The sequence below is a fragment of the Pygocentrus nattereri genome, chromosome 8 (assembly GCF_015220715.1).
Source record: "Pygocentrus nattereri isolate fPygNat1 chromosome 8, fPygNat1.pri, whole genome shotgun sequence".
NCBI classification, from domain to species: Eukaryota; Metazoa; Chordata; class Actinopteri; order Characiformes; family Serrasalmidae; genus Pygocentrus; species Pygocentrus nattereri.
The window spans coordinates 43,090,959-43,106,219 of NC_051218.1; the positions used below are offsets into that span (position 1 = coordinate 43,090,959).

At 40.9% G+C, this 15,261-nt stretch overlaps 2 protein-coding genes and 1 long non-coding RNA gene across 3 annotated transcripts; 1 reads left to right on the top strand and 2 right to left on the bottom strand.

Moving 5' to 3' along the window:
* The first annotated feature begins 3,431 nt into the window (after nt 1-3,431).
* Nucleotides 3,432-4,138, top strand: LOC119263838 (MICAL-like protein 1). Its single transcript, XM_037540374.1, has 2 exons — nt 3,432-3,574; nt 3,772-4,138. The coding sequence occupies exons 1-2, from the start codon at nt 3,432-3,434 to the stop codon at nt 4,136-4,138; spliced, it is 510 nt and encodes a 169-aa protein (XP_037396271.1).
* A 1,452-nt stretch (nt 4,139-5,590) lies between these two features.
* Nucleotides 5,591-8,954, bottom strand: LOC119263818. Its single transcript, XR_005130546.1, has 2 exons — nt 8,878-8,954; nt 5,591-5,760 (listed from the first exon to the last, which is right to left on the bottom strand). It is a non-coding gene; the product is annotated as an uncharacterized LOC119263818 (long non-coding RNA).
* LOC108438373 (solute carrier family 43 member 3-like) lies at nt 5,591-9,008 on the bottom strand. Its single transcript, XM_017716149.2, has 3 exons — nt 8,919-9,008; nt 8,421-8,659; nt 5,591-6,700 (listed from the first exon to the last, which is right to left on the bottom strand). The coding sequence occupies exons 2-3, from the start codon at nt 8,605-8,607 to the stop codon at nt 6,567-6,569; spliced, it is 321 nt and encodes a 106-aa protein (XP_017571638.2). The 5' UTR covers nt 8,608-8,659; nt 8,919-9,008; the 3' UTR covers nt 5,591-6,566.
* Nucleotides 9,009-15,261: the final 6,253 nt, after the last annotated feature.

Sequence of the window (15,261 nt, forward strand, 5' to 3'; positions counted from 1 at the left end):
CGCTCACATGGGCATTGACAGTGAGACCTGGAAGGGCGTGATTGGGAGGAACAGCCTCCCCGATCTGAACCCGAGTGGTGTTTTATTAGAGTTCTGTGCTCGCCACAGTCTGTCCATAACAAACACCATTTTCGAACACAAAGGTGTGCATAAGTGCACAGTTAGGCTGAAGTTTGTTAATTGACTTTGTAGTTGTGTCATCGGATTGGCAACCATGTGTTTTTGACACCCGGGTGAAGAGAGGAGTGGAGCTGTCAACCAATCACCACCTAGTGGTGAGTTGGATCAGATGGCGTGTGAAAATACCGGACAGACCTGGCAGACCTAATCGAGTTGTGAGGGTTTGTTGGGAACGTCTGGCAGAGGAACCTACCAGAAAGATCTTCAACTCCCACATCCGACAAAGCTTCGACTGCATATCGAGGGAGGCCAGTGACATGATGGTATACAGTGGGGCTGGGGGGCTGCTGACTTTGACTGGGGATGTCATTGGACGGTGGAAGGAATACTTCAAGGATCTTCTCATTCCCACCAATGATCCTTCCCCAGAGGAGGCAGAGCTTGGAGATCCGAGGAAGGATCTGTCAATCACTCGGGCTGAGGTAGCCAAGGTGGTTGGAAAACTCCTTGGTGGCAGAACAAAGGGGGTGGATGAGATCCGCCCGGAATTCCTGAGGGCTCTGGATGTTGTAGGGCTGTCTTGGCTGACACGCCTCTGCAACATCGTGTGGACATTTGGGGCAGTCCCCCTGGAATGGCAGACTGGGGTGGTGGTCCCACTTTTTAAGAAAGGGGACCGGAGGGTGTGTTCGAACTATTGGGGGATCACACTTCTCAGCCTACCTGGTAAGGTCTGTGCAGAGGTACTGGAGAAGGGAGTCCGACCGATAGTTGAAACTCAGCTACAAGAGGAACAATGCGGGTTTCGCCCAGGTCGTGGAACACTACACCAGCTTTTTATCCTCACCTGGGTCCCGGAGGGTGCGTAGGAGTTTGCCCAACCAGTCTACATATTTGTTGTGGATTTGGACAAGGCATTCGACCGCATTCCTCGGGGGATCGTGTGGGGAGTGCTCCAGGAGTACGGTTTGAGAGGCTCGTTGTTATGGCTCATTCAGTCCCTGTACAAACAGAGCAGAAGCTTTGTTCGTATAGCCGGCAGTAAGTTGGATTGGTTTCCAGTCAGGGTTGGACTCCGCCAGGGCTGTCCGTTGTCATCAATTCTGTTCATAACTTTTATGGACAGAATTTCTTGGAACAGCCAAGTGGCAGAGGGTGTCCAGTATGGTGGCCTCAGGATTTCATGTCTGCTTTTTGGGGATGATGTGGTCCTGTCAGGCCGGGACCTCCAGCTCTCTCTGGATGAGTTTGCAGCCAAGTGTGAAGCGGCTGGGATGAAAATCAGCACCTCTAAATCTGAGACCATGGTCCTCAGGCAGAAAAGGGTGGAATGCTCTGTCCAGGTCGGGAGTGAATTCTTGCCCCAAGTGGAGGAGTTTAAATATCTTGGGATTTTGTTCACAAGTAAAGGAAGGATGGAGTGAGAGTAGAGTGATTGGAGTAGAGCCGCTGATCCTTCACGTTGAGAGAAGCCAGTTGAGGTGGTTCGGGCACCTGGTAAGGATGGCCTCTGGATGCCTCCCTAGGGAGGTGTTTCAGACATGTCTGACGGAGAGGAGACCCCGTGGAAGACCCAGGACACGTTGGAGGGATTATATCTCTCTACTGTCTTGGGAACGCCTTGGGATCCCTCCGGAAGAGCTGGAGAAGGTGGCGGGGGAGAGGGAGGCCTGGGCCTCTTTGCTTAGGCTGCTGCCCGCGTGACCCAGACGTTCAGGATGGATGGATGGATGGATGGATTTTGCTTTCTAATAGAAAATTGGTTCAATGGTTACCATTAGAGTTCACTAGTTTCCCCGGGAAAACACGTTTTGAAACCACTGAGTGCATCAGGAATCTGTGACATATTAGTGTTTGTGTTGTCTTTTGCAGCAGACTGAATAGACTTCCCTTCTGACACTTGATTGGCTGCTCTTCTCAGGCTGCCAGTGGAGCTGAGCCCCTGTTGGATTTATGTTTCTGGTTTCTTGACATGATGAAAATTCTGCAATGCTCCTACAACATTCATGAATGTGTTTTACCTAATTATATTTAAGCAAATCTACATTTTATTTTACATTTTATTTTACTGGCATGATTTAACCCACAACCCCACTTTTGAGAAAACTGCTCCACACATGAACTCAGACTCACACAGCTAAGGTTATGACCTCGTGTTGAAGCTTGTACTGCTGTAAATTTGTACATAAGTCTGTCTGTTTCTTTTAACATACAAGACTGATGACATCTTGACCTTTATAATTTCACTGGGCTTGAGAAGAAACACATTGGTTAGCTTGGCACTCCCTTCACATGCTCAATCAGATTTCATGTGAGATGAACTATTCTTCCAGAATCTGTGACCACATGTTTATTTCTGTATATAGCTGCCTAAATAAAAATGATGGGTCCTGTTATCCATTGCCTCAGTATACCCTGTTCTCCTCTACCTACATATTTCTGTAAGTCATTTTAATGAACTTTGTATAGAAACTAGGAAAGAGCATTTCCTGAAGAAAATGCAAAATGATTGCACAGCTCACGCAGTTCCCATATGGTTGCTAGGGTGTTGCTGAATGGTTACTATGTTATTTATTGATGTGTTTGTTACTCAGTGGTCTGGTGGACCTACCACATTATTGTTGTTTTTAATACAGTCATAACAATTTATGAAAAAAATACCAGATGTTTAAATATATCACAACTGACCAGCATAGGGATCTCCTTTAGCAGCTGTAGCCAGTCAGCAGCCTGTCCATGTTGTCCACCCTCTCACACACACACACACACACACACACACACACACATACACACACACACACACACACACACACCAACAGTAGGCCATGTAGGAGGAGAACAGAGTGAAGGACACGGCACCTCCATACTTTTAACCGCAAGTTCAGCCCAACACCACATGTGTACTATAAATGTGTGTGGGGTGAACAGAGTGAAGACACTGAAAATGGGTTATTTTATATGTTCTTCACTGAAAATGAACAAAGGCCAAGAATCTGAGGTTGAAATGATAATAAATCACATCATTTTTTCTTTTGGTAAACATTGAAAATGGGTCTCACGGACCTGAACACCACACAAGGGTTAAGTTAAAACGGTATCTATATCTCAAAAACTGTGGGAAGAGTTGTATACTTTCAGATGGCGGTGGAAGGTTGCTGGTTCGATCCCCTGAGCTGAGAGAACATGACTGAAGTGCCCTCGAGAAAGGCAGCTAACCCCCAACTGCTCCCTGTGCGCTGTGAATAGGGCTGCCCACCACTCTGGGTAAGTGCGCTCACTGCCCCTTAGAGTGTGTGCTTTCATTAGTGTGAATGTGGGTGTTTCACGGCACAGATGGGTTAAATGCAGAGGCCTTCTGTGCTCTTGTTCATCGTTTCTTCCCAGATGCTTTGGACTTCTGCACCCTTAACAGCGAACGAGAGAAGAACTTCACTCTGGCCTTCAGCACTGCAGAGTAAGAATTCATGATAAAAAACAGACAAAAGGAAAAAGGCATTGAGAAAGAAGTGACTGTTTATATGGAGGGTAGAGAGAAAGAGAGAGTGTCTGTATGTAAGTGCCTTGATGTGAACGTGGGTATCACATACAATAGGAATGTGTTAGAGTGTGAATGAGTCCATAATTCATTCTCCATCCTACCCCCTTTCTCAGATCTCTGGCTGGCTGCTGCCCCCTCCTGGACGTATCAGACATGTTACTAATGGGGAAGAACCCTGACCCTTTCAGTGTGTTCACCTACGTTCAGTCCCTCTGCCAGCACCTCTCAAAAATAGAGCGAGATAGGAAGGAGCGAGAGAAGGCAGAGGAGGGCAAGAATCAAGGCGAGGCTGAAGCCCAAGGCAAAAAAGAAGCTGAGGATAAAGAGCAGGAGATAAGGGAAGGAGAGGAGCAGGGGGAGGAGGAAAGAGAAACAGAAGGAGACCCAGATGAAGAGAAAGGAGGGACTGAAGAAGGTATGAAGATGGAGACAGATCAAAATGACAACGTGGTAAACAGCGAGCAAACAAATGAGACTTAAATACAGTAAATAAGCTGCCAGCGAATGATGTGCCGGAGTGAGAGTGATGTAAGGAGGAGAGTTGCAAGCAGTGAGATTATTAGATAGCTAAGAACACTTTTTAAAATATTTTAGCCTATAATAAATAGCTTAATATACCATATTAATATACTGATACAGTACTGATAATTTAAGCTATTATAAAATAGCTTTAAATGCAATATTAACAACTTTGTGTGTGATGTGAAGATTGTTTACTATTGTAAGCTGCACAAATGCCCTATATATATATATATATATATATATATATATATATATATATATATCTGTTATTCTGACATTGAACGATTTGTTTTTGCTTTGTATATGTGAATATATACATTTCCTAGGCTCTAATAAAGCTAAGAAGCTGTTGAGTGAGTGAGAAAATGACAATAAACTGATACAAAGCATTGCTATATGATATATATGATATGCACTCACTGGCCAATTGTTCAATTGTTTGTTAACACAAATAGCTAATCAGCCAATCACACGGCCACAACTTAGTGCATTTAGGCATGTAGAGGTGGTCAAGACAACTTGCTGAAGTGCAGGCCGAGCATCAGAACGGAGAAGAAAGGGGATTTAAGGGGCTTTAAATGTGGCGTGGTTGTTGGTGCCAGACGGGCTGGTCTGAGTATTTCAGAAACCGCTGATCTGCTGGGATTTTCACGCACAACCATCTCTAGGGTTCACAGAGAACGGGCCGAAACAGAGGAAACATCCAGTGAGCGGTCAGTTGTGTGGACGAAAATGCCTTGTTGATGTGAGAGGTCAGAGGAGAATGGGCAGACTGGTTCCAGATGATAGAAAGGCAACAGGAACTCAAATAACCAACCAAAATCTCTGAGGAACGTTTCCAACACCTTGTTGAAAGTGTGCCCTGAAGAATTAAGGCAGTTCTGAAGGCAAAAGGGGGTCCAACCTTTTACCTAATAAAGTGGCCGGTGAGTGTATATGATATGCAGGTCTCAGAAAGCCATCGGTCTAATAGACACACACAACCTCCCATCATATGACTGTGAGATTGTTACTTACTCATGAACTCTCTCCTCTTCTACTCATGGCATATGTTTTCCATGGCAGTCAACTCTTGCAATAAAGTCTGAGCCCATTAACTCTGACAGACGCGTTAAACAACATTCCACAGTGAAACATACAGTTTCATAAAAGACAATTACAAGATGTCCAATCATTATTGAGACTATTTACAATGAAGTGTGATGTATAGGAGCTATATGTAAGGTATGGTTCATAATCAGTATGTTTTTGTACTACTTTGCACCAGCTTTGTGGTCATGGCTTTGTTGCTCCTTCTTAGCCCATAGTATATGTGTCCAGTAGTTTCTACTCTGTCCCACTTTATATTAAGTGTTTTTAATAACTTTACATTTGTCATGACATGAATAAAATCAAATAAAGTGCTGTATCTAAAGCAAGAAGCCACTGTTTATTTATCACAATAAATCAGAATTCTGCTACTCATGTAACTATGGTACAGCTGTAGCATCAACATTTAAATACAGTGTGAGAGCACTTACCCGCCTCCCACTATTTACCTCATAGCACTGCAACACAGATCATCCTAAATAAACAATGACCTTTGATTAAGTTCTAACGATGATAAACTTGGTCTACTTACGAGCACAAATGTGTTGATTAATAGTTTAAATCTCCCTTGATGAAATTTCTCCCCTTGTTTCAATGAGCTACAAGTGGTAAACAGGCTAATTCATATAAATTACACCTGGATTTTGTGATCAGTGGAAATAACCGAGTATTCTGGTGATGTTCCTCACTCCTGAGTTTCTCTATCCAGCCCCTTTCATGAAGAACCTCTGCGGTGTCCTCAGCTAACCTCCTCTATCTTTATATGGAGCTCTCCCAGTCCCTCGTTCCTCCCTCCCTCTCCCTCTCTCTCTCTAAAAACATGTTGTGGCTTAAATATTTACCTCATAACATTATAACACAGATCATCCTAAATAAACAATACATTGGTTTCATTTTTTGAGCTAAAATCTGCCGATTCTGATCTTGACCCATTCCAGTAGTGCATCCCTACTGTTACTTGCCTCTAAATATGAACTTTTAATGTTTATGAAACTTTTTAGGTTCTTTAAGAGTTTTTCAGTAAAGGCATCAGAACCAGGACAACTCACAGAACTGTTCTTTTTATGTGTGTGCTTCTAAGTATTCTACATTTCTTTCCAGGAACTTTCCACGATGGAGAACCTGTTATATATAGTTTTTTTAAAGAACCTTTTACAAATGTTTCTATATAGCACCAATATTGGTTCTGCTATAGTCACAAACCATAGCCCCTTTTTCTGCAACTGTATAGAATCCTTTTGGCTAGGAGTGATGCCACAGAAGAACTACGTTTGGTTCCTTAAGAATCATATAGGACTCACATTCCCAAAAATCTGGTTACCCTGGTACCACAGTGGTCAAACAGGAAGCCGTTTGGTAGCGTGGAGAAGTTGATCATGAAGGAGGCGATGGTGAAGATGATGGAGAGCTGCTCATCTTGTGCGCCGCAATCTAAGACAAGCGCACAAACACCACGTTTTATAATGCAGCTGCACAATATGTCGTTTGTTGCTTGTCCCAGTACTGGTCTTTGTAATACTCATATTTGGGCACTCACTTCATCCAAGAAACAAATACATTTGGCCAATCTTTAGCAATATCGCACCAATGTTTGGCGTTTGTAATACTGTTGGTAATATGCTGCAAGGCATAATGGAATCACAATATTTAGCAATGTGACTAATGATGGCATCTCATACTGATAGGTACCAACATACTGGAGGGAAATGCTGGATTGATTATTGTAAAGAAAAAAATAATAAATCCAATCCATACTCTCTTATAGTTTACTTTAATTTATGTCTATTTTTCTATTTGTGACTAATTTATAGAATTAGAATACAGGGTGAGTCAGAAGTCACAGGACACCGCTTTATCTTATTTTATTTTTATTTTATTATCAACTTTTATCTCTGGGGTCATCTCAAACAAATTGTGCATGCTAAGAAAATCCGCAACAAACACCACCTTCATTGTGGAGGGTTGTGACAGCATAAAAATAAAATAAGATAAAACGGTGTCCTGTGGCTTTTGACTCACCCTGTACAATACAATTATATGACTTGCTACTGTAAAACTGCAATTTAACTTCAGTACCAATCTATCTATCTATCTATCTATCTATCTATCTATCTATCTATCTATCTATCTATCTATCTATCTATCTATCTATCTATCTATCTATGTGGTATTTAAGATGCTCATCTTCAGTGAAGATCGTCCTATAAACTAATTTTAAAATGTGTTAGTTTAAAAAACTCATATTAGAAAGCTTCAATATTAATATCAATATCAGGAAAGAAAAAGTTGTATCATGCTGTCTGTCAATCTGTGCAAAAGCCAGAAACCTCCTTCCCTTCATTAAACTTCCAGTTCACAAGGCTAATCAGCACAAGCTATTCATTTTTCAGGACGTTAATATGAGGAGATTAGAAATAAGATCAATTTGCATACAAAAGGGGAAAATAAGTGGGGATTTTTTTTTTCCAAAATTGAAGTTAAAAAAAATTCTGTTACAGAGAAATTGGGACTAGACCACCAGGTAGACCACAGAAACTGTCATCACCATATAAACAGTACTAAAAGCTTTTATCTAAGAGAGACATGAGAAGGAGCTCCATTCTTGCTTCAGATTTGAAAACATCCACAGATGTTTCTGTGCATCCTTCCACTGTGAGAGGACAATGCAGTGCTATGTCTGAAAGGATGTGCAGCTATCAAGAAGCCTTCACTGAGAAAAGAAAATGGACAAACAATAAGAAAACTTGCTGACATTCTCAGAACAGTGGACCATCCCAGATCTCAACGTCACTGAATGTGTCTGGTTTACTTGGATTGTTAAAAGCAGGAAATACAGCCAACTTCTAAGACTGAACTTTGGAGATGTGGAAAAAGATCTCTGCAGATTTCTTAAAAAAACTGAAAGTAAGTCTACAAAAATAGGATGGAAGCTGTAATAAAGGCAAAATAGGGACAAGCTGAATTCTGAAGAATTTCATATTTCTGCACTTCCTCTTTTTTTCCTGACACAGAAAAATCAGAAATTTATTTACTGGCTGCTTTGATTATAAATGGTGGTCTCTGTCTTTTGCATAAACATGTGTTCCATTCGGTGCAGCTCTGTTTTACATTGCATGTAAAGAGTGTGTGTATGTGTGTGTACACAGCTTACCTTCTGTGATGGTCCCATTGACCGTCTTGTTCACACACAGGTAGCGGAAGTAGCCGTCGCTCTTGAGCACGAAGACCAGCGAGGCCCATCCGAACACGACCCCAGCGAAGCATAAACACTCCACCAAGCCTGTGACCAGTGTTAGCCAGTAGCAGACCCTCATCCCACCACCCTCACGCCCCAGCATCCTGCTCTACTCTCCAACACTCTGCACGCTCAGACTGTCTTACTGAGAGCTCCTGTCAAAAGAAGAAAAACAAATCGTACGCACATTAAACAACAGACTGAGTTGCTGTGGTTTTGCTACATTATTTAAATTATGTAACTGCATAATAACTTTATAGTCAGTTGTGTAAGTAGCATTTACTTTCAGCTTATATTCATATATCAGACTCAAATCTGCACTTTTTTCCATTTGCTTTGGCATCAAAAACTGACAAAAACATACAACAATGACCTTTGATTAAGTTCTAACGATGATAAACTTGGTCTACTTACGAGCACAAATGTGTTGATTAATAGTTTAAATCTCCCTTGATGAAATTTCTCCCCTTGTTTCAATGAGCTACAAGTGGTAAACAGGCTAATTCATATAAATTACACCTGGATTTTGTGATCAGTGGAAATAACCGAGTATTCTGTTGATGTTCCTCACTCCTGAGTTTCTCTATCCAGCCCCTTTCATGAAGAACCTCTGCGGTGTCCTCAGCTTACCTCCTCTATCTTTATATGGAGCTCTCCTCGTCCCTCGTTCCTCCCTCCCTCTCCCTCTCTCTCTCTAAAAACATGTTGTGGCTTAAATATTTACCTCATAACATTGTAACGCAGATCATCCTAAATAAACAATATACTGGATTCATTTTTTGAGCTAAAATCTGCCGATTCTGACCTTGACCCATTCCAGCAGTGGATCCCTACTGTTACTTGCCTCTAAATTTGAATTTTTCATATTGATGAAACTTTTTTAGGTTCTTCAAGAGTTCTTCAGTAAAGGCACTAGAACCAGGACAACTCAGAGAACTGTTCTTTTATGTGTGTGCTTCTAATTTTTCTACAGTTCTTTCCAGAAGGTTTCCATGATGGAAAACCCATTGCATATAGCTCCAATATTGGTTCTGCTTTTGTTACAAACCATAGCCCCTTTTCTGCAACTATGTGGAACCCTTTTGGCTAGGAGTGATGCCACAGAAGAACCACTTTTGGTTCCTTAAAAAGACATGTTTTAAAAGATTAGTATGTATAAAGAACTTTTTAATGTTTTGAAGAATCTTCAAATTTAAGAGTTCTTTCCAGAGCCTTTATGTCATGTTCTTATTTCACAAAAATGGTTCTCTGTAGAACTATCCATCGAAAGGATCTTTAAACGCTTCTATAGTTTTGCACAAAGAAACCTTTCCAGCACCTCTGTTTTGATGCTAACTCTGGTTTTGCAGCACGATGTTTGATTTTGTGTGGAAGCTGAAAAATAAAAATACATAAAAAGTAAAAATACACAAAAATATAATAAAAATCATAAAACAGTCATTAAAACATAGCTACAATGTAAATGTCAATAAAGCCAAATCTAAAAAAACTAAAAACTAAAAAAAAACATTTATTAAAATGACAAATAATAATAAAATAATCATAATTAAAATAAGAATAGAAATATGAATAACAGTACATTAACTAACAAATAAATAATAAAAATTAAATAAATAATGAAAATAAGATAAAAATTCAGGTAAAACAGTGTCAGGCAGAGTGGAAGTGGTTAGGGACTAGATTTTTAAAATGACCGAGTGACCCATTGAGCTGAACTTTAGTGTTTCTTGTAGTGAGGTTCCAGCTCACTGGTGCTGTAACTAAAAGCAGATTTTTCCAGTTCAGTAAAAACCCTCAGTTCCTGGCATGTGATCCAACTACTGGAGCGAGACTGATAAATACCATCATTTACAGATATCACTGAAGTAAAACATTCTGGCATATGACCATATGAGTGTTTTATAAACAAAAATAAACCGGTGTGTTTCCTGTGATGGTAGTGAGGGCCAACCAACTTTTCATACAGTTTGCAGTGATGATTGTTGTTGAACCTCAGTGCAGAGTGATTCCAGTGGTTTGAGGGAGCTGGCAGATGCGTGTTTGTAAATTACATCACCATAGTCCATGACAGTTAGCAAGGTTGCCTCAACAATTCTTTTTCTAGCATATACGGGGAAACAAAATGTATTTCTTTATAGGTAACAGAGCATCTGTCTACATTTGGCAACCAATTGATTAATATGGGGTTTAAAATTGAGTTTATCATCCAGCCATATACCAAGGTATTTATACTCTGTGACTCTTTCGATGTTGGATCCTGTCAGGGTAGTGATATTTACAGTATTAAAATCAGTATTAGTAGATCTGGAAAACAGCATGCTTAGTTTTCTTAGCATTTATGCAAAGCAACCTGTAGAACATTAAATGAGCATTGCCGTTTTCTTATCGCAGCATGAACAGAGTCAGCTGAACAGTATAAAACCATGTCACCTGCATACAGGTATACTTTGCAGTCTGAGGCAGAGGCAGCAAGTTCATTAATATACATATTTGAATAAAATTGGGCCCAAAATTGAACTTTGTGGTACTCCTTTGGATACACTCAAAAAATCTGATTTGTAATTACTCAGTGCTGCGTACTGTTGTCTGCCTGAAAGGTAATTTTGGGTCCATTTGAGTAAATTTTCCTTAAAAGAAGAATGTGATCAACTATATCAAACGCTTTTGATAAATCAACAAAAATGGTAGCACAATGCTTCTTCCTGTCCACATAGAGATTATTTGCCGCCGAGTCAACACTCCCTTCCGTCTCCATGGCTGATGTGTACAGAGCCTTCATGCATGTTAACATCCGCAAGGCAGTGGGGCCTGACTGGGTCCCTGCCCATGCTCTCAAAGCCTGTGCACATCAGCTGGCAGGAGTGTTTACAGACATCTTTTATCCTCTCACTCTCAGTTGAAACACTCCCACATGCTTCAAACTGGCCACCATTGTGCCAGTTCCAAAGTCAGCCAGAGTCTAAATGACTGGCGCCTGGTTGCTCTGACCTCAATCACAAGCAAGTGCTTTGAAAAGCTGGTCAGAGACTTCATCTACTCCTCATTACCTGCCACACTGGACCCACTGCAGTTTGCTTACAGACAGAACAGGTCCTCTGATGACACAATAGCCCTGACTCTACACACTGCCCTCTCCCACCTGGACAAGAAGAACATGTATGTGAGAATGCTGTTTGTGGACTACAGCTCAGCATTCAGCACCATCGTGCCCTCAAGGCTCGGTATTAAGCTTCAGGGTCTGGGTCTGAACAGTTCTCTGTGCAGCTGGATCCTGAACTTCCTGATGGGCCAACACCAGGTGGTAAAGATGGGCAGCTTCACCTCCTCCTCACTGACCCTTAACACCGGAGCTCCTCAGGGCTGTGTGCTCAGCCCTCTCTTGTACTCCCTGTTCACCCACAACTGCTCAGCCAGACGCAGCTCCAATGTCATCATCAAATTTGCAGATGACACCACAATTGTTGGCCTGATCTCCAATGACAACTAGGAGGCCTACAGAGAAGAGGTTAGCTTTCTGACACTCTGGTGTCAGGAGAACAACTTCTCTCTCAATGTCAACAGGACCAAGTAGCTTATAGTGGACTTCAGGAAGCAAGAGAGAGTGCACACCCACATCACCATCAATGGAGCCACGGTAGAGAGGGTCAGCAGCTTCAACTTCCTTGGTGTTCACATCACAGATGAACTGACATGGAGCAAACACACCACATGGGTGGTAAAGAAGGCACAACACCTCAGGTGACTGAAGAGATTTGGCATGAACCCCCGCATCCTCAGAACATTCTACACATATACAGTGGAGAGCATTCTAACAGGCTCCATCCCCACCTGGTATGGAAACTGTACTGCCATTGAGCAGAAAGCTCTGCAGAGGGTGGTGTGGACAGCTCAGCACATCACTGGGGTCCAGCTCCCAAACTTTTTGGACTTATACACCAGCCGCTGCCTGAGGAAGACCAGGAGGATTCTGAAGGATTCCAACCACACCAAGCCGTTGTCTGTTTTCACAGCTGCCGAGCAGGTGGCAGTACAGAAGCATAAAGTCCAGAACCAGACGATTCCTGCTAAACAGCCAGTAGTGCTGGTGTATTGGTCTGTAGGCCTGTCAATGCACCTCTTGAGTCATCATCTCCATGGACAATCTAAATCACTCTGATCCTCTGCACATTCAATCTAGCAAACCTATACTTACACATATAGATTAACATCTTGTACATCTTCTATCCATATCCTGTACAATCTGGAAGATTTCTATATCAGTTTCCTATCCATGAGAACCTGCATCTCATTTATTATCAATCTCAGACTAACTGCACATACGGAATGTGTACAGCAGCACATTTCATAGTTTTATGTCATGACTTATTACTGTACAACTGTACATTGGAATAGTTCAATACTAGGGTATATTGTGTATATGTGTATATTCAGAATGTATATATATATATATATATATATATTGCTTTTTCTTCTTAGATATTTATATATATTTTTTGTATTTAAGTTCTATAAGGGGGCCAGGCACCTAAGATTTTCATTCACTTTCCACCTGTGTAAATATGATGCGACATACTTTGATTTGATTTTGATGACTTTCCAGTGACACAATCATTTCAGATGTTCTAAGAATGCTATAGATTAGCTTAGCTTATCTAAACGACTTACATGTGATGATCTAAGAAGCTAATCTATAGCATTCTTAGTACTTCTTCAAATATTGTATGACTGTAAAGTTGTTTGGATAAGCTGTTTTAAGAAGTATTGAGAATGCTATAGATTAGCTTAGCTTATCCAGATGACTTTCCACTGACAAATACAGACACATTATCAGGCTAACATTTGCCAGCCCCAATATTAACTGTGTTATGTAGCTAACCAGTTTTTTATTCTGTATTTAGCAAAAATGTAACCATATTTCTGACGACTCTGACAGAAATACTAGTATTCAGACACACAGCAGTTAAACTGTTTGTTATTTTTTGATACTCTCTACGTCTCCTCATCCGTTTTGAGTTCAATGAGTTATGGTAAAATTGCTTTGAACATTTTCCTGCTTTTTCTTTTTTTCCTTCAGAAACCACAAACAACAATGACGTGGTCATTTAATAACATACTTAACAGAGGATTAGATTTTCTATTATTGTTAATGGAAATAAATGAAGCTTTTTATCTGAAGGGTGGTGATCTGCCATAAGTTGTGTATGTGGTGCCCTCTAGTGTTACTCTTTCCATGTCATAAGCTTAAGAGAGAGAGAGAGGGAGAGAGAGAGAGAGAGAGAGAGGGAGAGTGTGAAAGAGGAGTGAAGAAGACACACACATGGCTGACATTTTAGCTCCTAGGGAGGGGAAAGAAGAGGAGAGTAAAAGGAGGAGGGGGAGTAAAAGGAGGAGGGGGAGAGAACTGATAAAGATGGGCACTGAGGGAATGAGAGGAAAGATAGCAGTTTATTTTTAAAGCCATCTGCTTCGTGTTGAAGGAGAAGACACAGCATTAGAAGACAAGTGTACAGGACTGTTTACATATATAGATGTCACAGCGAGGGGCTTCAGGAACAAAAGCTGAAGCAAATGTACAGTCGTAGTATAAAAGTTTGGACAAAATTATTTAAATTTTTATATTTTTCACTCTTTTCACATTACAAAAAAAGTTGGGACACTGTAAAATGTACAGATAAGCTTTTTAAATGAGCATAGGGCCCAGAGAAGTTGGCAGCATTTCTGGATCCTGTTTATATTTGGTTTACACTTTTAGAGTTTTAACTTTCATTTTTGGATGTGTTCAGAGACCGTTTGAGAAGTATTTCTGAGCTCACGCAGTGATTTCCACCACAGAATCATGTCGGTTTTTAATGCAGTGGTGTCTGAGGGCCCAAAGATAACATTGTTTTGGCTTTGTCACATTTTTGGACCTTGTCCCTTACATACAGAGTTTTCTCCGGATTCTCTGAATCTTTTAATGATATTATGTAGCTGTAGATGATGAAAAGCCTCAGAGACTCAGCCTCTCTGAGATGCTCAATACACAATACCCTTACCTGTTGTCAATCAACTACCATGTGTTTTATTTAGCATTACACAACTTTACCAGTCTTTTGTTCCCCCATCCCAACTTTTTTGGAACATGTTGTTGGCATCAAATTCAAAATGGCCCTATATTTTTCAAAAAACAGTGTCACAGTGTCAGCAACAACATTTTCTATTGAATCATTTTAAATTAGGCCTAGTCATTTTTTTCTCTCAGTTGTTCATAATATGTAATTATTTTTGTAAATAAAAGTTAGAACTTGCATGCAGGCCACAAATCATCCAAGAAGTGGACCAGCAGTGGCAAACAGTCAGAGGGCTGCCGATCTTATCAACCCAGCAGACCCAGCAGGTTGTTGGGCATTTAACAATATATTTTCAGAATAATGTTTTTTGTTTTGGAGTGTATTTATATTTATCTTTATCTTTCAGGCATTTAAAGAATTCATGCATTACTAACACAGTCATTCGGTTTTGACTGTAACTTTTACACTCCTGAAGTTTCTCAATGTTATCTGCATTGATGGGGTTGGAGGAGTGAGGAGTGGACAAACTGAGGACATTAACACAGTGCAGAGAATTTGCACATGCTTGACCACCCCCCCTACACACACCCATTCTCTTTCACACACACACACACACACACACACACACACACACACACACACACACACACACACACACACACATAAAATGCTGTAACTCTCTGACTCAGCAAATCCATTCAGAGTGC

What these genes read in the sequence shown, in the direction of transcription:
- LOC119263838 (XM_037540374.1), top strand. Translation starts at nt 3,432, where the DNA reads ATGTGGGTGTTTCACGGCACAGATGGGTTAAATGCAGAGGCCTTCTGT. An exon ending in CTGGCCTTCAGCACTGCAGA is followed by an intron (nt 3,575 to 3,771) that starts GTAAGAATTCAT and finishes CCCCTTTCTCAG; the next exon opens with ATCTCTGGCTGGCTGCTGCC.
- LOC108438373 (XM_017716149.2), bottom strand. Translation starts at nt 8,607, where the DNA reads ATGCTGGGGCGTGAGGGTGGTGGGATGAGGGTCTGCTACTGGCTAACA. An exon ending in CAATGGGACCATCACAGAAG is followed by an intron (nt 6,701 to 8,420) that starts GTAAGCTGTGTA and finishes CGCTTGTCTTAG; the next exon opens with ATTGCGGCGCACAAGATGAG.